We start from the raw sequence: 21,454 nt of genomic DNA on the forward strand, positions 1-21,454 counted from the left end.
TCCATGTGTGTCTGTTACAGATTGAACCCAGGGCCTTGGATTTACAGAGTGAACACATATTCAGAAGGAAGAAAATCAATATCATTTCATCATAGACAGAGTCCAAGTAATTTACAACCATCCTTAATCCCCCAGCTCATCATCGTTATAACTTTTCATGCTTTTCTCCTATACTCATTTCTTCCTCCCTGATTTTTCTTTCCTTTAACTTCTACACTATATCCCACTATCAATCCTTTAGTTAAGCTGCTCTTCCTACATAGCTTAAATCTTTGGCTGTTTTGCCTTTCTCTCTTCTCCCTGCCATTGCAAAGAGCACAGCTATACACAGGCCCATTCCCAATATTTACAGGTTCTATATACATCTAAAAAGCTTCACTGGAAATCAGACTAATCAATTGAACCTAAATATGCTCTGGTCTTCTACCCTGACAATTATTCATGTGTTCAACTTTGAATCATGGCTACTCAGAGTTCTGCTCAAATAGAAGGTCTAGAGAAAGTCAGTCTCCATCCAGTCTTCACCCCCTCACCCTAGTTCAGTCAAGCACAAGGATTCATCTAAGAATTTATGCAGATGGGTATCCCACAGCTCTGTAAGCAGTCATCTTAGCAAACCAGGAACACATACAGCACGGCATATTCTTATAAAACAGCCAGAAATGGGGAGCTCCAGGCCCAGGGATTAGGCTCAGAACACTGTGAGCAGAAAAATCTGGAGATTTGGATACCCAGAACCCAGGGGCTACTGTCTTAGCTCCATGGACTCTCTCATCTTTGAGGAAGATGCCTCATGAATGATTTAAGCAGGGGCCCTCAAAAGTATTTGGTTAGCCAAGTACCTGTGGCTCACACCAGTAATCCTAGCTACTTAGAAAGCTGAGATCTGCAGATAGTGGTTTGAAGCTAGCATGGGCAGGAAAAAAAATTCCTGAGGGCCGGGAGTTTGGCCTAGTGGTAGAGTACTTGCCTAGCATGCACGAAGACCGGGTTCGATTCCTTGGTACCACATATATAGAAGAAAGCTGGAAATGGTGCTGAGGCTCAAGTGGTAGAGTTCTAGCCTTGAGAAAGTCCAAGGACAGTGCTCAGGCCCTGAGCTCAAGCCCAGGACTGGCAGAAAAAAAAATCCCTGAGACTCTAATCTCCAGTTAATCACCAAAAAGCTGGATATGGAGCTGTGGCTTGAGTGATAGAGTGTTAGCCTTGAATGAAAAAAGCTCAGGGACTATGCATAGGTCCTTAGTTAAAGCTCCTGTACTGGGACACATACAAAAAGTGTAAGGCTAAGAAAAATGTCATTTTCCTTGTATAATGACAGGGCTGAGTACTAAATCTCGATCTTCAAGAGACCCTCCCACCTTGGCATCATTCTCACAGCTTAGCTTGAAGAACGCTCCCATCAGATACTTGCACTTGAAAATGAGAAAAGCAGTCTCAATATGGCAGCTGTTGAAAGTTCCGTGAGCTAGATCAGGAGCATGGCCTAATAGAATGCTTGTCTATCGTGCACGAAGCCCTGGGTTCAATTCCTCGGTACTACATACACAGAAAAAAACAGAAGTGGGGCTGTGGCTCAAGTGTCAGAGCTCTATCCTTGAGAAAGCCTAAGGACAGTGCCCAAGCCCTGAGTTTAAGCCCCAGGACTGGAAAAAAAAATCCTAGCCAAGCACCAGTGGCTCATACCTGTAATCCTAGCTACTCAGCAGGCTGAGATCTGAGCATCTTAGCTCTAAGTCAGCCTAGGCAGGAAAGTCCTTGAGGCCATTATTTCCACCAGAAAACTGGAAGCAGAGCTGTAGTTCAAGTGGTAGAGTATTAACCTTGAGTAAAAATGTTTAGAGACAGCACCCAGGCCCTGAGTTCAGGCCCTGGGACCAGCACAAACAAAATGAATTTTTATAATTCAAAGAGACATGTTCCTAAGATAATAACTTTAAACAGAATGACCTGTAGAGAAAAAAATTCACCCACAGAAAGAAAAATACGAGAAAATACATCTAAGAGAAACAAGTGCCTTTCTTAGTATGGTAGCTATAGAGAAGTTTTTCCCTTATTTTGGGGGGTAGGAGAGGAAGGGAATTTTTCCATATTCTCCCAAAATATTTTTTAAATATTGACTGCTTCAAAATACTAATGAATTTCTAGGCAACCAAAGGTGGTAGCTAGAGGGGATGAAGGGGAGGGCCCCCTAAATAAGTTACCTCCTTCTCAATGGTGACAGTCCCAAATCCTAGAACTGACCCGACCTGGGGGATCTTAATAAGGCTGGCTAATCATAAATGAAGCCACTGTGGAGACAGTCATCAAGGCAGGGGATCCCCTCTGCCTGCTGAAAGCCAACAAAATGGCTTGAGAGTCATTGGTGAACCAGCTAAGGGAGACAGTAGATTCAGGACTTCCTTGATAATACATGTCAGCCAAGTCTATGAATCTCCCACTTGGGATATGTTGATTTTCAAGCAGCAGGGTCTCTTGCTGGTTCTCGTATTCCAGGAAGCAGACAGAACAAAGGGCCCTCAACTTCTGTTCATTCTTTCCCTGGGGACATTGGCACAGCTTCCCATGGAGTGGTTTTATGTAGGGCTTCCTTGGGAGAGGAAAAGGAATTGAGACTTTTCAGACCATGGATGCACATATCCAGATGTGATGGTCCACAAGAGACTCCTCTCTGGTTTCCTTCACTTATTCCCTTGTATCCCCTACTGCTGCCTGCCTCCCCATCCCACCCCCAGATAGTGTGCTCATGTGTATTTTTGTTTCTGCCCTTGCAGAATGGATGTCAGTATTTTGAATCCTACATTTTTAATTGTGTATATTGTACAGATGGTTCTTGACTTACAATGGCTGGACGTACAGTTTGTTTTTGTTTTTTAACTTTAAGATGATGTGAAAACAATATGCCTTCCGTTGAAACCCAACTTCACTTTTTGAATTTTGATCTTTTTTTTTCATGCTGGCAGCATGCAATATAGAACTCTTAACATGATGCCAGGCAACACAGTTCCCAGTCAGCCAGGAGACCAAGAGACTCATCAGTTTACTCTATAGTGCGACACTGGGGTTTTTGTTGGTGTTGTTTGGGTTTAATTTGGTCTTTGGTTTTCATGAGGAAAGGAGAAGTGGGGGTTTTGTTTGTTTTGGTACTGGGGCTTGAATTCAAAGTTGTTGGTTTTTTTTTGTTTTTTGTTTTTTAAAGTACGGCTAAATTCAGGGCCTCACATCTACTTGGCTTGCTTGCTTACATCTGGTGTTCTACCACTTGAACCACAACTCCAAACGTAGCACTGTACTGTGTTACCAAGCTTGATGTTTCATAGGTTAGGTATATTTTAAAAAATATTTCTGCGTAGGATATTTTCCATTTAAAATGGATTTATTGAGTAGTAACTATATCATAAAGCAAGGAACATCCATATTTTGTTGGACCTTTTCCTTTGGAGATGTGTTTGATTTGAATACATCTTGGAAATCAAAGTGTACATTGGTTAGCATTACTATTGCCAAATGATATTTATATGGAGAAAGAATGTTCACTGTGATATTTCATACAGGCATTCAAGGTACTCTGATATAATTCCCTCTATTACTTTCATTCATCTGTTCTTCTTTAAAAAAAAAAATTCAGACAGGCACTTATGGCTCACACCTGTAATACTAGCTCCTCTGGAGGCTGAGATCAGAGGATTGTGGTTTGAAACCACCCCAGGGAGGAAATGCCATGAGATTCTTATCTAATTAACCACCTAACAACTAGAAGTGGAGTTGTGGCTCTAAGTGGTAGAGTACTAGCCTTGAACAGAAAAGCTCAAGTTCAGCACCCAGGCTCTGAGTTCAGCCACCACCAACAAACAAATTCAACAGGTTCTGTTGGGATGGGGGAAGGGCAACAGGGAGAGATGTACTAATTGGGAGAGAGAGGTGAAAGAGAGTGAATTTGGTCAAAATACTTTATTTGTACATGTATTAAATTGGAACAATGAGTTTCATCTTGTCACTCAGTACTGTGCTTCTTCCATGCTTCCATGTATACTTTGTTTTTTGCTACTAAAAGCTTTAAGTATTCCCTGATATGTGACTAGATGATTGGCCTACCAGCTCCTCGAGTAATACCTCCTTTCATACCCCTGCCATCCATAACACAGAAAGCAACAGTGCCTTTCTACCCCTTAGGAACTGTGTGAAAAGGTCTCTGACTTTACCACCCTGGAATAGAACCCATGGTTTCAGACTACTTCCAGCAGAGAGAACCTGGAGAAAAGTGTTGCTGGTGGAGCTTGGGGAGATAAGTAGAGGTCAGAGCATGCTGCTTCTTTCTTTTGGCTCTGGCATGGATTTTGGTCTTTCTCCTAAGATAAAAGGAAAGTTATTGAATTAAATTGAGCAAGAGAAGCAAATTAAAAAAAAAAAAAACAGTGGATCTTCAGACCTGTAAATGTTTCTAAAGACCCTTTCTTTGGGTTCACAGAGGGTCTGGAAGGCACTGAAATGACCAGAGTCACATAGACTGATTGACAGAGCACATAGGACATTTAATGTGTTGTGAGTCTGCTGAGTTGCCATGGGCCCCCTAATGGTGGCAGTTCCTGGAAACTTGAATTTATCAGTGCTGCTGTTTCTCTGTCACCTGGACTTTTCTAGGTCTCTGAAGGCATCTAAGAGGACCCACTAAAAATCCCTGTGCTAGGGCCTGGTACCCACTGCCATGGGGCTCAGGTCTCAGACTTTCGGAGTACCCTCCAGACAGCTGCTGTTAAACTTCTTACAGTGCTGACTTAATAATAACAGAGAGTTGAATCACAGGGTTAAAGACAAACCAATCCTGGTTCTTCCTCTTACTCCTTGGACCTCAGGTTCCTCATCTATGAAATGGAAAGGGAGAGCAAGATGCTCTGTCTCACGTTTGCCTCATCCTCTCCTCTTCATTTGTGCTCAAGTCTCAGGCACCAGGGACACCTGGTACCCCATCTCCTTAGGGCCTCTGCTGCCAGTTCTTCTAGTTCTCAGCGTAGGTAGCTGAAAAGTAGAGGTGTACCCTCAGAGTTTCATTGACCCTTTTTACACATGTACTTCTGGGCCTCCACTCCAGAGAGGCACAAAGAACTGAGCCTTTGTAGCAAGAAGCTGTTTGCAGTTTCAGAGAGAACCATTTTATTGTATTCCCTCCAAAGAGTGCTTGAGTTATGTTTTGTTTTGAAAGCTTGTCAGCATTCTGAGCATTCTGGATTTAATAAATTGGCAGAGACAAAGCAGCTCTGCTTCCGCTACCCCTCCCCCAAGTCCATGCCCACTCTATTGACAGACCCCAGATTCCAACCAGAAGCCTCAAAGCCCCTTCCCACAGTAAGGTAGGACACCCATCATCTTCCTAGGGGCTCACCTGAAGAAGAAAAGGAAATCCTTACTGCTGCCTGCCTCGTGCTCCCTTTCCTCCCCACCCACCTCATCTCCTCTCCAGCAGCCATTGGAACATTCCCCATATGTCAAGGCACCAGACTGCGCATTTTGTATGTTTTACTTCATCCTCAAAGTCTTGTGAGATAAGTTTTAGTATCTCTGTTTTCCAGAGGACAAACTGAAGTTCAGAGAGATTGTCACTTAACCCAGGTCACACAAGTAGCTTATGATCTCTGTGTATAAAATTCCAAATCTTTGGACTGCAAGCCACTCCAAGAATCTCCCTGCTTGGAAAGAAAGCCATCTGTACACGGATAAGAAGAGCCCTGGGGTAGTTTTAGGACTAGAACTACTCTACCTTGAACTTCTGGGCGCAGTTCCATTCTCTCTTCCATAGCACATCCTCTCTGATGCCTACAGATATTAGTCAGTCCCACTCCCAGTGCAGATTTAAACAGCAGGCACCCTGCTGGGGTCCCAGTGCTGCTCTTCTTTGCTTCCCCTCTCAGGAAAACCTACCCAGCTTGTGGAGGTCTATTCCAGGGGAAGAGGCCTAGCCTCCCCTTCACTCTGTTAAGTTCTTGCCCATCTATCCTTGGAAGCAACCGGGGCCCAATCTGGTGTGGACAGCTCAGAATCTAAGAGGAAAGACTCTCTAGAGCCAAGACCACCTGGGTCTTTTGTCCTGGCTCTCCTAGCCATGAGATTTAATGACCTTGGACAAATCACTTCCTGTTACACTCCTGTTTTCCTGTCTTTAAAAGAATGGTCCTGTTGCCTAAGTCAGACAGTAGTCACAAAGGCTGAACGAGGCAATACTTGAAGTCACTGCAGTCTCCGTTCTCACCATGCAGCCTAAAGGCAAACAAATTTCTGAGGGGGGGGGGAATGAGAATGCTTTATGAACATTTGTAGCCTAGCTTCTCAGTCCTGTAGTGTTATCACTTCTACCACATTCTCTTCTTCAAAGCATCTGCCTGCCTACATCCCCCTCTTGTGTGTATCCCTCTAGGAACTGGGACATAGACCCTGCATGTATGCATTTTAAGATTACCACAGGAATGAAGTTACAAAGAGGCTAGGCAACTTGCCCAACCTATGTGACTGAGAGGCAGTGAGCATCCATGTACTCTAGAACCCATTCAGGCTCAAAATCTGTTTTTCTTTTCCACCTTCTCTTGCCTGCTTGGGCAATGCAGAGATATCTAAAAATGTCAGCTTACCATCTGAAACGATTCACGCTTTCACCGCTCTTTCTTCTCAGGCCTTTGTGGTTTCATCTCCCTTTCTGTGGTTCTCTTGGTCTGTTCTCTAGGTTTTTTTCCCATTGATTAGCAGGACTAATGGAGTAGAGAATGTGTGGAAAACCAGTACTGTCTGTTTGCCTTTGCTAGGTGGAACCAGATAGACAGACAGACAGACAGACAGACAGGAAGACAGTCAAACAGGCAGACAGGATATAGATTTCAACCAGGGCATTGCCCACTCTTTTTTTTTTTTTTTTTTTGGTTGTAGGACTTGAACTCTGGGGCCTGGGCACTGTCCCTGAGCTCTTCAGCTCAAGGCTACAACCCTACCCCTTGAGCCTCAACTCCACTTCCAGTGGTCTAGTGGTTAGTTGAAGATAAAAGTCCCACAGAGTCTAGTGCCCGGGCTGGCTTTGAATTCGATCCTCAGATGTCAGTCTCTTAAGTAGCTAGGATTACAGGTATGAGCCACTGAGCCCAGCTAAGGCACTGCCAGTCAGTGCTGGAGTGGAGATACAGAACATCTTGAGGCAGGAAACAAGCCTAGTAAAAGGCCAGGGAAAGGGCAGGTGTTCAAACATTTGCCTAGTGAAAATACAGATGAGGACTCCTCCTTCTCCTTATCACATGCCATCCACCTAGTTTGCCTACTGTGCGTGCGCGTGCACGCGCGCACACACACACACCCCAAAATAGGGCATCATCACTCCAGCCTCTCCCAACGAGGGCAGAGACCACAGCCACTCCCACAAGGTCAGGATCTCTCTTTTGGAGCCTAAAGCTGTGCTGTTAATTGATAGTAGCTTGCCATATAATAGCTCCAAAGCTAATTGGAATTTTGTTCTAAGACCCTTTGTCTTGCTGGCCCTTCTCAGTTCCTCTAACATTTAAGAACTATCCAAGAAAAACTTCCACACAAGCTTGGTAGGTGCGGACTTCCAGGCCTTACTATGGAACAAAAGACAGATCCCACTGCCTGGGTTCAAATTCCAAGGCTGCCATTTCCTGGCTTTGTGACCCTGAGCATATTACTTAACCACTCTGTATCTCTGTGACACTACATGTACAAGGTAGATAGAAATATCCATCACCGCATGGCTCTAAGCATGAGGCTCACATGAGGCTCAGAGTGGACAAAGTAGGAGCAATAACGGAGGGCAATCCATCTCGTTAACTTTCCACAGGTAAAAATGGTTAGCAATTGCCTGAAATTATCCTTATCCCTCCCACTGTGCCTGCCTTTCTCACAAGGAGAGAGGGCCAGTAATCCTACAAGGAGACAAGGCCTGAGGGCGGCATTTTGGACACAGTCATGGGACATAGCATGAGAGGAGGGATGGAAACCTCTCAAAGATGAGCTAGTACAGGAGGTGGGAGGCCTGGACCTGACTCAGAGAGGTAGTCTCATCTGTTTTGACTGAAAGCATGGGCTTCCAGAGGCAGACTGCCTGGGATCTAGTGCTACTCTCTCTACCTATTATTCATGTACCTCGGCCAAGTGACTTAATTTCCCTGTGCCTCCATGTCCTTATCTGTAAAATGAGGGTAAGAGCGCACCTGCATTTCCTGGATTGTTGGGAGGATTAAGCATGTGAATGCATGTAAAGCACCTGTAGCACATGGTAAATGGTCAAGTGTCTTAACTGAGTGTGCTTGCTCTGATAGCCAAACTCCAAATTCTGCCACTGGCTGGCTTTAGCTCTTGGACAAGCCATGGATCCTCTTCTGGCCCTCAGCTTCTCCACCTGAGAAATTTGCAAACTGGCCCAGATATCCCTCAGGGTTTAATCAGTCATTCTCTACAAGTTGGTGATCCTGGAAGGCCAGGCATGACTGAATATGATGTTCTGTTGAGCAGGATCCCCTGTGACTGTGTACGTTTGGCTAGGAAGTCACTCCCAGCCAACTTGAGAAGGAAGAAAAGCTAAATGGGACAGGACCTCCATCCCCATGTCAATAAGAACATGCCTTCCTGTCCAGTTCTGGTGGGCTTCTGCTGCTGGGAGCTCAAGGATGAGTCACTGACAGACAGCCATGGTTCTCAAGCTCAGGAGGCACAGCCCTGGGCCAGAGTAAGTGCAGAGTTTAGAGGTAAGATTTGGGAACTGGGTAACAGACATGCTCTAGCTGATGCCTGAAGATCCTTGGCCTGCTTCTTTTATCCGTAATCCCTAGAGCTTTGGCCTAGGACACTGAGTTCGTTCATCACCGAGAGATGTGACTTATTTCCTTCTTCCCTCCTTCCTTCCCTCCCTCTCTTCCTTCCTTCTTTCTTTCTGTCCATACCAATGAACCTCTGAGGATTCATCAAGTAAACTTCAGACATAAGGACTGTATTATCCCCCCCCAAAGCAACTTGTTAGGGTTCAAGATTCCTGTAGATCTAGGGCCTCCTCCCTCCTAAGTTCTTCCAATCCTCCCCACCTTTGCTATAGTGTCCTTTTCCTGAGAAGCTGTATGACAAAATGGAGCCATTACTTGGTATCAGGAAGCCCTGGATTTGTATCTCAAGTCCTCACTTACTTGGTTAAACCTCTTCATCTCTCTAAGCCTTGATTTCCAGGCCTGGAAAATCTCCCTACACGAAATACAAGCCCATGAGAAGGCCAACATTAAATCACTTGTCAGCAAGCAGCCTCTGAGTCAGGGCTTCATGCTTGGCAAAGCAACTACCTCACTGTGAACTATTGAAAAACCAGCCCTTGACACAAGCACCCGCCTCTCACTGACAAAATGGGGTTGATGATGATAATGTCTACCTCATAGAGCTGCCTAGAGAAGCAAATGCAACTGTTTGCAAGTAAGAAGCACTTTGGGAATGTCATGGCCAGCCTAGTGAGGTGGCATTATCATTTGCACAAGCTACGTAGAAAAGAGGACAGGGAGAGAAGAGCTGACATCATCTCTAGAAGGACAAAGACCAAGAAGACAAATGGACCCAGGACCCCAATAACCCATGTAGACAAATTGTGAAATCCACTGCTGAATTCCCAGAGCCTGACTTGGTGCTTGGCAAATTAGGTACACAGAATATACTTCCTAGGCTGGGAGTATGGCCTAGCGGTACAGTGCTTGCCTAGCATGCATGAAGCCTGGGGTTCAATTCCTTGGTACCACATACACAGAAAAGGCTGGAAGTGCTACTGTGGCTCAAGGGGCTGAGCAAAAATGCTCAAAGATAGTGCCCAGGCCCTGAGTTCAAGCCCCAGAACTGACAAAAAAAAAAAGGAAGGAAGGAAGAAAGAAAGAAGGGAAGGAGGGAGGGAGGGAGAGAAGGAGGGAGGGAGGGAAGGAAGGAGGGAAAATACTTTTCAAATGGAATGCATAAGCAGAATCCTTATGTTCCCAAGTGCTTCGCATATTGGTGTTCAATAAATGTATAAATTTGTGTATAAATGAGCAGAAACTGAAGTCAGAGATGGGTTTTTAGCCCAGTTCTCTACCTTTGCAACTTCCACCATTTTCTATGATAGGCGACCATGGTCTATCCTAAGAATAGATGTTTTGTTGTGTTTTTTTTTTAACTGAGAGACATGGAATCTCCTACAATTATATATAGAATATAGGGCGTATTGGAAAGTGTGTCTTCCTGAGTAAAGATATATCCTCTTCCTACTCAGAAGAAAAGTAGACAAACACTACTTTGATGACATACATCTAGCCACCTGTTCCCAAGTAAATGCCTAATCTGTTGGGTTCATCAAGCCCCACTCAGGGGCGGGCAAGTGACAAGTCATTCTTTTAAGAAAAATCTTTATTTTTCCCTTTGTCTCTGAGATCTGCATATTGGGCCCATTAGCCTACAGTTTTCCTCCCACCCTATCATGTGTAAGGCAATTTACCTTTCTCTCTCATACACAAAAGTTATGATCCCACATTCTCAGAGGGGCTTCTTTCAGAGCGGCTGCTCTGCTGGGTGGGGGTCCCACAGAATTTTGCAGCACCTGACAAGCTTTGCCACACCCCATGCATTTGGATGGATGGGACAGGTAGAGTCCAGACCTACCACCTGAGAATACTTCCTCATACCTGAACTCAGAACACTGATCTTACAGAAGATAATTCTTACCACAAATACGTCTACATATTTGTTGCAGGAAATTCAGAATATGTAAATAAAATCACCTCTGTTCTCACCCTCACTCAAAAAGACAGTTGGTAATGCCTAACTTATGATCCTTCCATTTACCGTATAGGATTGTATGTCCAGCTCTACAGCAGGGGTGGAAAAAAAAAATGTCTGGCCAGCAGACCATACCAGGCTCACGAACCCATCTGCCCAGGCAACTGCACCAGGGACTCCAAATCTCATAAGTCTAAGAGCTTTCTACAAAGCAACATAAATATCAATACCAGATAACATCACACCGAATATGTGATGTGTGGCAGAAGAAAGGCTCCCCACCCCAGCTCTACAAGTGCATGTGAACCTCTTGTCTTACATCAGGTACTTTCCATCATTTGTGAGCAAAGTTATACTCCCTTGAGTTTTTTGTGCAAGACCAGGATTTAAACTATCGATCTGACACTTTAGTTCATTGGCTGATCCTCTCCCACCTGAGCCATGCCTCCAGCTGCCTATACTTCTTTAGTTTTTAAGGCCAGTGAGAGCACTCTATATTATTACCTTGTCTGTCTTACATATTCCATATTCCAAAATTTCTTTCACAGTATTAAATATTAAGTGACTTATAATGGCTGCATGATAAATTGCTGGCAACCTACATGATTCTCATACTGGGGTACATGTATCACTGAGGGCAAAGCCACAAGATAAATGTTCCACATCTTTTTGGAGCATAAACCTGATACAGAGCTTTGGGAGTGGGGGGCTGAAAAGAAACATTTTAATCAAAATGGGCATTGATATACCATCCTAGAGGATATAGAATACCCATGAATTTTTTTGGAAAGCATTGAAGTCCAAAATTGTGTGAACTTGATATTCCTCCCCTGCCCCTCCCCCAAGCCCCACCTAACCCCCCCATCCAAAGGTAACACAAACATCTAAGAGCTAAGTTCTTGTGCAAGGCCCTCTTTTTATAGGTAAGGAAATGAGCCAATAAAGAAAAAGGATAGCCCAAGGACCACAGAAAGCTTAGGCATAGAAGCCAGGTCACCCCAGGCCTGTATCCTTCCACACTTATCATCATCTGTCAAATACCCTCAATAAATCTAACCATTATTCATCAGTAGTAGAAACTCTTAGCTTCCCTCATAATCCATCTTCTAAGGTAGCTTTTCCTTTCTCACCTTGTGCCAGGATCTGAGCTGACTGCCTATAGCCCTCTTAGATTCCACTAGTGCTTAGATGAATCACTTAATGTATTGTCCTATAAACATATATTTATTGGTCTGTTTTTCTTGTAAGACCAGGAGTCATTAGAAGGCAGGACTTATAATTTGCCATTACTATCATAATCTTCCACTTATTGGATATATACTAAATGTCAGGCACAGTGTTGATTGTGTGTGTGTGTGTGTGTGTGTGTGTGTGTGTTGTTGTTGTTGTTGTTGTTGTTGTTGTTATTGTTTTGGCCAATCCTGGGGCTTGAACTCAGGACCTAGGCACTGTTGCACACTCTACCACTTGAGCTACACCATCACTTCTGGCTTTTTCTGTTTATGTAATACTGAGGAATCAAACCCAGGGCTTCATGCATGCTAGACAAGCACTCTACCACTAAGCCACATTCCCAGCCAATACTGAGTGGGTTTTTTTTTTGCATTTTTTATTGTAATTAGTAAAAGGGTTACATGATATTTGCCAGATAGAAGGTGCATTAATTCACATACATTGATACCCTTTCACATGTCTTGGTACCCATTTCCCTCCTCCCCCCAAACCCCCCACCCGTCTTGGTTTTCCTCCCTTCACTATCAAATTTCAAATATCCAAATACAAATAAATTCAATATATCAGATAACAAAGTGAGATACTATACCAATATGAGATAACCAAGGGACATCAAAGGAGATGAGAGACAACATAGTACATTAAGGACAACAATCATTCATTATATGGCTTTTGTTTCAATATCCTGGAGGTCCTTAATACTGAGTGTTTTATCTGTAGCGTCTACAGTCTTCAGGCTGGGGAAGGAACTCAGTGGTAGTAGTGTTTGTCTGCCTGGGTTAGATCCCTAGCATGGAAAAAAAAATTAAAATCTTCATAGCAGCATTGTAAAGTATGTATTTTACTCCCCTTTAATAGGAAAGAACAGGGTAAAAGAACATCACTTGTCCATCATGTACTCATTTAGCAAATAATTATTGCGGACTTCATTGCTAAGATTTGTACCACATACTCTAGAAAATGACAGTGATTAAAACCAATACCGCTCCTTCCTTGACTTCCAGGCAAGTAAAGGAGAGGACATTTCACAAGTCATTTAACAAACCACAGTGAACATAATGTAACCTGGGGCCTGTCTGACCCACCTCAAATTGAACCCACCTCTGCGGTTACCAAAGAGTTGGCCTTGGGAAGATCTCCTAACCACTCTGTACCCCATTTTCCTCATCCGCACTACATGGGGTTGATAATAGAACAAACTTCATAGGGGTACTGTGAAGAGGAACACTCAGAGGAGAGCCTGAACGTGTCAAGGCATATTATTGCTGCTAATGATATGAAGGAGTAGCACCTCCTTCAGGTAAGCTTTGATTGAGACCTACAAGGCGAACAGGAGCAACCCTGGTACAATACGGGGGAGGCAGGGGAGGAGATCGGGTTGTTAGGTGGATGTTCCAGCTAGAGAGGATAACATGTGAAAAATACATTGGACAGGCTCACCTGATGAGCTGTACAGGTATGGTTGGAACACAGCATGCGGGAGCCAGCCAGGATCAGCAGCTGAGAGAGAGAGAGGCCAATAATTCTAATACAGATGTCTGTAGGACCAGGCTCTTAGTGCCACAGTTGATCTAGGCCATGTAATAGGCTCAGTAAATGTGCCACCATCTAGAGTTTTCTCTACAGATTAAGGAATTAAAGGCCAAAAAAAAAGTATTTAGAGCAGACAGGGAAAGTTGATTTAAAAGCAAAAGAAATGGTGAAACTAACTCCTTATATAGGGAAGAGTTCCAGAACCAGGGAGGTCCAGCTATTCAGAGTCTGGTGCATCCTCCTCCTAGGATATATTTGTGGTCTGATTGGTTGAGGAGTGGACATGTGCAACAGAGGGGCTCTCATGATTGGCTGCTCTGCATGGGAGCACAAGCCTGCAAGTGTCCCTATGATTGAGTTCTTCATCTCCACTCAGGAATAGGGATATGGCTCCTGATTAGATGGAGGCTGGGGGAACATGTATCTATCTGGTCTTGGCCTCCAAGGATGCATGTGTTTTGTTGTACCATTTCCCCTCCCTATGTTGGAGTGAATCTTCTGTTCCTAGCTAAGGAAACCTACCTAGCTTTTCCTCCGATGTTTGTCCAGTGAATAAACAAGTATATGCACACACAGATATGTTAACCTCATATGGTTCTGTCACTACCTATCCAGAAAAGAAGTCCATTATCCCATAAGCACAGTGACGTGTGGGCAGACCTGTATACCTGTCAGTCTGTATACATTGATTTGAGTGTGTGCACACACCAGTCCTTGGGCTTAAACTCAGGTCCTTGGCATTGTTCCAGAGCTTGTTTGCCAAAGGCTAGTGCTCTGTCACTTGAGCCACAACACCTCTAGCTTTTTGGTAATGAATTGAAAGTAAAGAGTCTCATGGATTTTCCTGCCCAGGCTGGCTTTGAACAGTGATCCTCAGACCTCAGCTTCCTGAGTAGCTAGGATTACAGGCGTGAGCCACCAGCATCCAGCTAATGCATCAGTTTGGCTGGTGCCTCTCTTCTTGGTGATGAACTTAGACCTGAGTCTGGGTGAGGTGCATCAACATCTAAGACTCACCAAAGTGGCTACCTTTGGAATCCTTCACCATAGCCAAGGACACAGGTCTAAGCCAATTGTTTCCCAACGTGTTAGTAATGGAACTCTTGTTGAATAGTTACAGTGGAAGGGCAGAGCTTCTGCACTTGCTGCAGAAGCAGAGAGACTTGGAGCACTTGGTGGCAATCCCTTATGCTCCAGAAGGAAAAAAAAAATACTGTGAGGCACAGTAAGAAAAAACCAGGAGTGCACCAAACTCCCATTTTTCAGGTGAGGAATCTGAGGTCGAAGGAGAGAGAGTGGGGTGGAGAGAGAGGGGGGGGGAGGGAGGGACGGAGGGAGGGAGGGAGGGAGGGAGAGAGAGAGAGAGAGAGAGAGAGAGAGAGAGAGAGAGAGAGAGAGAGAGAGAGAGAAGGGGGGAAACTCTCCCAAAATCACATCAACTAAAGACAGGCCTACACTGGATCCCAGAATCTGGTACCAGATCTTCTACACCAGACCTTTCTTCTTCATCACCTTGACTGCTCCCCACCCCTCTCTCGGTGTGTGGAGGGGTCTAGAGGTGGGGGAGGCACATGGCACTGATCCTCTCAAAAGTCAACTGGAGCACAGATCAGGAAAGACAAAAAAATTACAAGGGCAGGCGTGGGTGGGGTTTTCAGGGTCACAGCCTGGATAGACCCTTTTTTCTTTTTCATTATTTTTTTTTTCTCTTGCTTTTTTTAATTGAGTTTGAGGTGGCTGTTTTTGTTTCCTTTAAGAAATAGAAAAGAATGAAGCTGCGTAAATACAACGATATTAACTCTGAAAAAAAACCTCCTGCCATTTTAACTCTGTTACTGGAGAAATAAAAGAGAAATAATTTGTCCACCCACACTTAGCTCAGTCTGACGAAGGTAGGTGAATATTGCTTTGCTAATCGAGGGTGACTGCTGGAAGTGGAGCCACGCTGGCTGATCCTGGATTGAGAGAAAGCCACAGCAACCCCAAAAGAAACCTTGCGCCCACTGTGGATCGGCAGAGCCCTGTGCAGGAGCAGGGCTTAGAGTCATGGATTGTGTGTCCCACCTTCCACAGGTCTCCCCCAGCAGCCGGTAGTGATGGAGGGGCTGGACAAGGCCGAAGACCTCCCCGACAAGCAGCAAGAGATGCCACCACCCCCACTGCCCTCACCACCCTCAGAGCCTGCTCAGAAGCCACCACCTCCAGGCGGGAGCCACTCCCTCACCATAAGGAGCAGCTTGTGCCTGTTCGCTGCCTCTCAGTTCCTGGTAAGAATGTCACAGGCCTCAGGAGGGCCTGGAGAGAGGGTGGGTTGAGGGACACAGCCTTCTACTTCCTCCCAAAGATGGCCACCTGGGAAGATGGAAGGATGGGGGGGGGGGTGAAGGGTGAGTCTTAAGTCCTCAAGACAAGTATAAGGGATGGATTGGGATTCTGAGCTACAGCTCAGTAGCCCAGCCCCTCACACCCTGCTCTCCCTAACCTGAGGTCCCACCGGGAGCACGATTCCTAACCTGGGACTTCTGGGAGACAGCCTTTAGACACTGTGTACACTCAGGGTCTCCTCAGGAGAGTCTTTGTCCTGGCTGCCTTCAGTCAGCTTTTCTCCAGAAAGAGTCCTGAGGCCTCTTCTGGATGCATAGCTCCTGGGCATTTCCCTCGGCTGCCCAATCTGAATCTGGGAGGTTCAGGAGCCTTCTTAGGGCCTAGGTTGGGAACTGAAGGTGAGCTCTGCAGAGCAATCTGGGAGCAAGGAGCCTGGGGGAGGAGGGGGGTCTGAACTCAGCCTGCTCCCCTGACTGCCCCAGCTTGCCTGTGGGGTGCTCTGGCTCAGCGGCCATGGCCACACCTGGCTGCAGAATGCCACAGACCTCATCTCCTCTTCGCTCACACTTCTGAACCAGCTGGAACCTGAGGTGAGTACGTTTGGGGAGTCTCAGGCCAAGGGGATCAGCTGGGGGGCTCCAGTCCCACCCTTCCCAACCTCTCCATGGGGTTTGAGTTCAGGATGCTTCCATGCCCCTGAAGTCTGTCTGCATGTTCCCTGCCCTGAGCAAGGATGCAGCTTCCAGAAATACATGGGTCCTCTGCCTGACTCGTGTGTCTGATGTTCTCCAGGTCTGGCTGGACACTGGGACTTGGGGGGTCCCCAGTCTGCTGCTGGTCTCTCTGTCTTTGAGCCTGGTCCTCGGAACTACCCTGGTAAGACACTTCCTAACCCCACTCCCTGTTCCTTCTTTCTGGAGCTCTGCTCTCTACCAGCTGACCTACAAGCTGAATAGCCTGGAACCAGAGTAGAATAAAGATAGGTATCTGTCTCCTTACGCCAGAATGTCCAGCTTAGAGTGAGAGTCTCCTTTCTAAAACTTGGTATACGGTGATGTGGGCTAGGGAAAGAGGCCAAGACTGGAGGAGGGAGGAAACTCCAGATCCTACTTTTAAGACCAGAATTCCACAAGGGGCTGTGGAAGGAGGGACAGGGAAGAAGGATGGGTGAATGCAACCTATCACCTAGGCAAGCAGCAATACCTTGCAGAAGTTCCCAGGAAAGTGGAGTCACTCTAGACAGGTACAAGGTAAAGGACTCAAGCCCATAGACTCCCCAGGAACCCAGGAGACAGCCCCTCAGTCCCAGGCCCACAGTGCCCTATGTTCCCAGGTGTGGCATCTCCTGAAGAATCCCCCAGAACCACACACCCCACTGCCTCCGGAGGACAGGCGCCAGTCAGTGAGCCGCCAGCCCTCCTTCACCTACTCAGAGTGGATGGAGGAGAAGGTGGAGGATGACTTTCTGGACCTGGACCCTGTGCCTGAGACACCCGTGTTCGACTGTGTGATGGACATCAAACCTGAGGCCGACCCTGCCTCATTGACCGTCAAATCCATGGGTCTGCAGGAGAGGTGGGAGGGGTGGAAGAAGGGTGGGCGGGGCTCTCAGCTCTCCACTCCCATCCACAAGAGTTAGATGCCTGACTCTGAGTTCTGATTGCCGCAATCGAACCAGTCCCATGGCTTAGCCAATGTAGATATTTGCGCTGTTCAGGTGATTCTTATAGATCAAAGTACTCTTAAGATGAATGCTTTAAAAAAAATGCTGTTATTTCACAGGCATATTATAAATGTGTGCATTTGCACATTTCCAGGCTCTCCTTTGCTCCGTGAAGCTTGGGTCCATTTCCTTACTGCAGGACTTAGCAGGACTTTTTCATGTCTGTGTTCATTTTAAATGAGCAAGAAGACCGCGTGTAGCATTTTCCAGAGTCTCTTGGCCACAGAACACTGCTGTTGTAGTCTTTCATGGTGTTCCACAGAACATATTTGGGGCATATAAATACCTTCTTCTCAGAGCTTTCATGGATCTCACCAGGTTTGAAGGTTCCTACATGATGTCATAGAAAGGGCACTGAATGAGGAGTCAGAAAACCTGTCTTCAGAAAACCTTTGCACCCACTAAGTAGATGAGAGCCCCTTGTGGTCAGGCAGTTCTCCTTTCCATGGGGGAGGGCTGTTCCTGCTCTCTGGATTTAGACAGCCTAGTAGGATTTATTCTTGCTCTTCCGGAAATGCTCCTTCCCTGGCAGCCGAAGTTCTCTTCATCCTTGGATGAGACATCCTTGACCCAGTGGCAGCCTTCTCTCATGACTGCTGAACCTTTGCAGAGGTTTGCAAGCCATCCTCTCTGGCTGAAGCCCTGCCCCTGCCCTCAGTCAGTGTGCCCTCGGTGGGCTTCTAGCAGTCATAGGAGATTCCAGGAGAGGATCATTTTGGGGGGATTCTTTAGGTAGACTTCTAGAACCAGGGCTTCAGAGCTCCATGGTAGAAAGCAAGAAACAAGAATGTAAGCCCCCCCCTCAAAAATTGGGTTCACGCTCCTCATGATAGGGTCCTCCTGTCATTCCCCTACTCCTCTTCCTAGAGCCCACTTTATTCTCCACTTATCCTCCTCCATCCTCTCTCCATACCTGAGGTCCCGGATGCAGCCGGTTCCTGCCAGACTCAATTTGTCTTCCATGGTCCTTCTAGGAGGGGCTCCAATGTCTCCCTGACCCTGGACATGTGCACCCCAGGCTGCAACGAGGAGGGGTTTGGCCACCTCGTGTCCCCACGTGAGGAGTCGGCCCACGAGTACCTGCTCAGCGCCTCCCGTGTTCTCCAAGCTGAGGAGCTGCATGAGAAGGCCCTGGACCCCTTCCTGCTGCAAGCTGAATTCTTTGTGAGTCCCCTCACCTATCACCCTGCTAGGAGCAGATGGAGCTCACAGCTTACAAGGCTGTCAGACTCCTGTCCGGCGTAGGCCTCATTACCTTTAAACCTTTTCCTCATTGGAAAATGGGATGAAAATGATAGGGTTCTTATAAGGATTGAACACTGATCATGTATATGAGGCACCTAAATGGTGGTTGGCATACAGTGGAATTTCTAGGACTGTGGTCTGAAAGCCAGCTCTTCTCACCATCCCATCTTTCCATCTTCTACTGCTGGATATCACCAAATATCATCATCCTCTTGATGCCTCTCCATTACCTCCCCTCCTCGAGTCCTGGTTAGATCTCAACCCTCCTGAAGCCCCCACAATCATCTCTGGCTGCCTCTTGTTGAACTTTAAGAAGACCAAGAAATAATCTCCTTCTTCCCCTTCCCTGAGTGCTGAGCCAGTTAAGTACTAAGCTATAGATCTCTGTCACTTGCATTGTCCTAACAAGGTAGGTTTTAAGTGAGGCTCAGCCATGTGTACCCTCCATACTGAGCCCTCTACCATCATAGGCTGGCCTTGCCCCATAAGAGCGCCCCCCCATAATTCTTTCTCAACATAAGGGGCTGAGAGAACTTTGGGGCATCCACTTAAGCATTTTCCTTAATCAAATTCACCAGTCAGGTAACTCACCCACCATTCCCCTCAAACCAGACTCTAAGCTCTCCAGAACTTGCATGTTACAGGAGAAATCGACCCACTCAACCTGAGTTGGCCTAGCCCCATCCTTCTCCCAACCTTCTGCTCAATCCTCAACCCTTGCAAAGACTGCCAGTCACACTGTGCCTCTGTCTTCCTGTGTCTTTCTTGCAACATTCTCCACCCAATGTCTGTGGTGAACCTTCCTCTACCACCCTGACCTCACTCCTGCTCCAAGCTCCCACCACCATCATCTCTCCTTGAAGAAACAGCTGGCGTCCTCCACATCCTTTTCTGTTCAGAAGATATCCTACATGTTGCCCGAGAGGAAGGAACATAGCCTGCTCACCCACTCCACGGGCAGTTCTATACTTTTTGTTGTTGTTGTTTCCTTCTTTTGATTTTTACAACAGCTTTAGAAGGTATTATGATCTGAATTTTACAAAGTCCTTAGTGTGTACCCAAAAATTGACATGAAGCTGTGCAGTTGGCTACTAAACTGTGCAGATTGGAAGGGAGTACAAAGACAAGTGCTACCAGGGGGTGGGGGTCACTCCACAGGCATCTGAAGGGAAATGGAGCTGGGGAGTTGGCTTGAAACAATGGGGATAATTATAGAGGTGGAGAGAGACCACTGAATGCCATGAGCTCAGAACTGGAGGCAGGACTGAGAATGGTAAGTCAACCACAGGGGAAAGACAGACATCACTGGGAGAGAAAAAGGAGCCAAGTCCATAAAGTCCTTGAGGCAGGAGCGTGGATGAGACTTAGCACTTTTATCACAGAGTTGTTGGGAGGTGAAGAGAGAGGTATGGGAGATCAGGAAAGGATTCTCAGAAGCAGTGGCCTTTCCTTTAGACAGGAGATTACAGACAAGGGCGAGGTGAGTATTATTCCAGAGACCACAGCATGACCTCAGTTCATCAGACAGGCCTACCAGAGAAGTTCAGATTAGTTGAGTAACCTGGATTGGCAGATGCATACAGAGAAAGGAAGAAGACAGTGATTAGCAAGGTCATTTTATTATCTTATTTTTTCCCCTTCATTCATTCAGTGTATACCAGTCTGGCTCACAGCAAAGAGTAACGGTAACATTTATCATGACTTAGACATATGTTAGGCACTAGTGTAAATTCTCATGCACTCTAGCTCATTCAACAGCAAATGTTGGTTGAATGAATACATGCACTCAAGCCCCTAGATTTGGACATAGCTGAGAGTAAGTAAGCTGCTTACATCCCCATGTCCTCCTCCGGCAGGAAATCCCTATGAACTTCGTGGATCCGAAAGAATATGACATCCCTGGGCTAGTGCGAAAGAACCGGTACAAAACCATCCTGCCGAGTGAGTATTCCGCCCCAAGGCTCGGGGTGGGGAGGGGGACTGTCCCTTGGTAAGACTGTAAGTCCAGAGCTGTAGCTACAGGAGTACAGGACACTCAACATGGGAAAAGAAGGGAAAGGGGAATGAGAAGCTGGGAAGAGAAAGACAGAGAGTAATCTACCTCCTCACACAGTATTGACTATATCCTTGCCCTCCCTGGCCAAGTGTGCTGGCTTCTGCCGAAACCCAAGGGAGAAAGAGGCTCCCCCACAGTGCACAGTGACTTTTACATCCTTTCTCCCTTCAGCATGGAGCTCAAACACTGGGCCTAGGCGCGGTCCCTAAGTTTCGCGTTGCTCAAGGTTCGCAAGCTACAGTACCACAGCTTTTTCTGTGATTAATTGGAGATAAGAGTCTCACAGACATTCCTGCCTGGGGTTGGTTTTGAACCGGGATCCTCAGGGGTGAGCCACCCTACAGAGAAGGAACTGCTTTCCTGCCACCCAGTGTGTCAGGACAAGGCTGTATGAACAGCCCCCTGACAGGTCTGAGGGGGGGTTTCCTCCTTTGGATATGGGACAGTTAGTCCAGGTGACCACATGTTCCCATTCCTTTCAGTTCTGGGCTGTGTGCCCCAGGCCCCAGAGTTAGTTTGGGGGTGACTTGTTGAAAGTAAATCCCCCAAGAACCTACTCCACGCAGTTTGTG

General features: G+C 46.3%; 1 protein-coding gene across 4 annotated transcripts in view; it reads left to right on the forward strand.

The window, feature by feature from the left end:
* Window positions 1-21,454, forward strand: part of Ptpn5 (protein tyrosine phosphatase non-receptor type 5) — a 55,117-nt gene that overhangs the window by 25,349 nt on the left and 8,314 nt on the right. For 3 of the 4 annotated variants that reach the window (XM_090348013.1, XM_090348012.1, XM_090348014.1), the window contains 6 exons: window positions 15,607-15,800; window positions 16,341-16,448; window positions 16,651-16,734; window positions 17,192-17,433; window positions 18,556-18,745; window positions 20,683-20,767. In XM_090348013.1, coding sequence (XP_090204139.1) covers window positions 15,607-15,800; window positions 16,341-16,448; window positions 16,651-16,734; window positions 17,192-17,433; window positions 18,556-18,745; window positions 20,683-20,767 — 903 coding nt within the window. The remainder of the gene's footprint in view (window positions 1-15,606; window positions 15,801-16,340; window positions 16,449-16,650; window positions 16,735-17,191; window positions 17,434-18,555; window positions 18,746-20,682; window positions 20,768-21,454) is intronic. The other variant, XM_090348015.1, reaches the window with a different exon arrangement.

Source organism: Megascapheus bottae, chromosome 16 (genome assembly GCF_031878675.1).
Source record: "Megascapheus bottae isolate mThoBot1 chromosome 16, mThoBot2.hap1, whole genome shotgun sequence".
In the NCBI taxonomy this organism is placed as follows: Eukaryota; Metazoa; Chordata; class Mammalia; order Rodentia; family Geomyidae; genus Megascapheus; species Megascapheus bottae.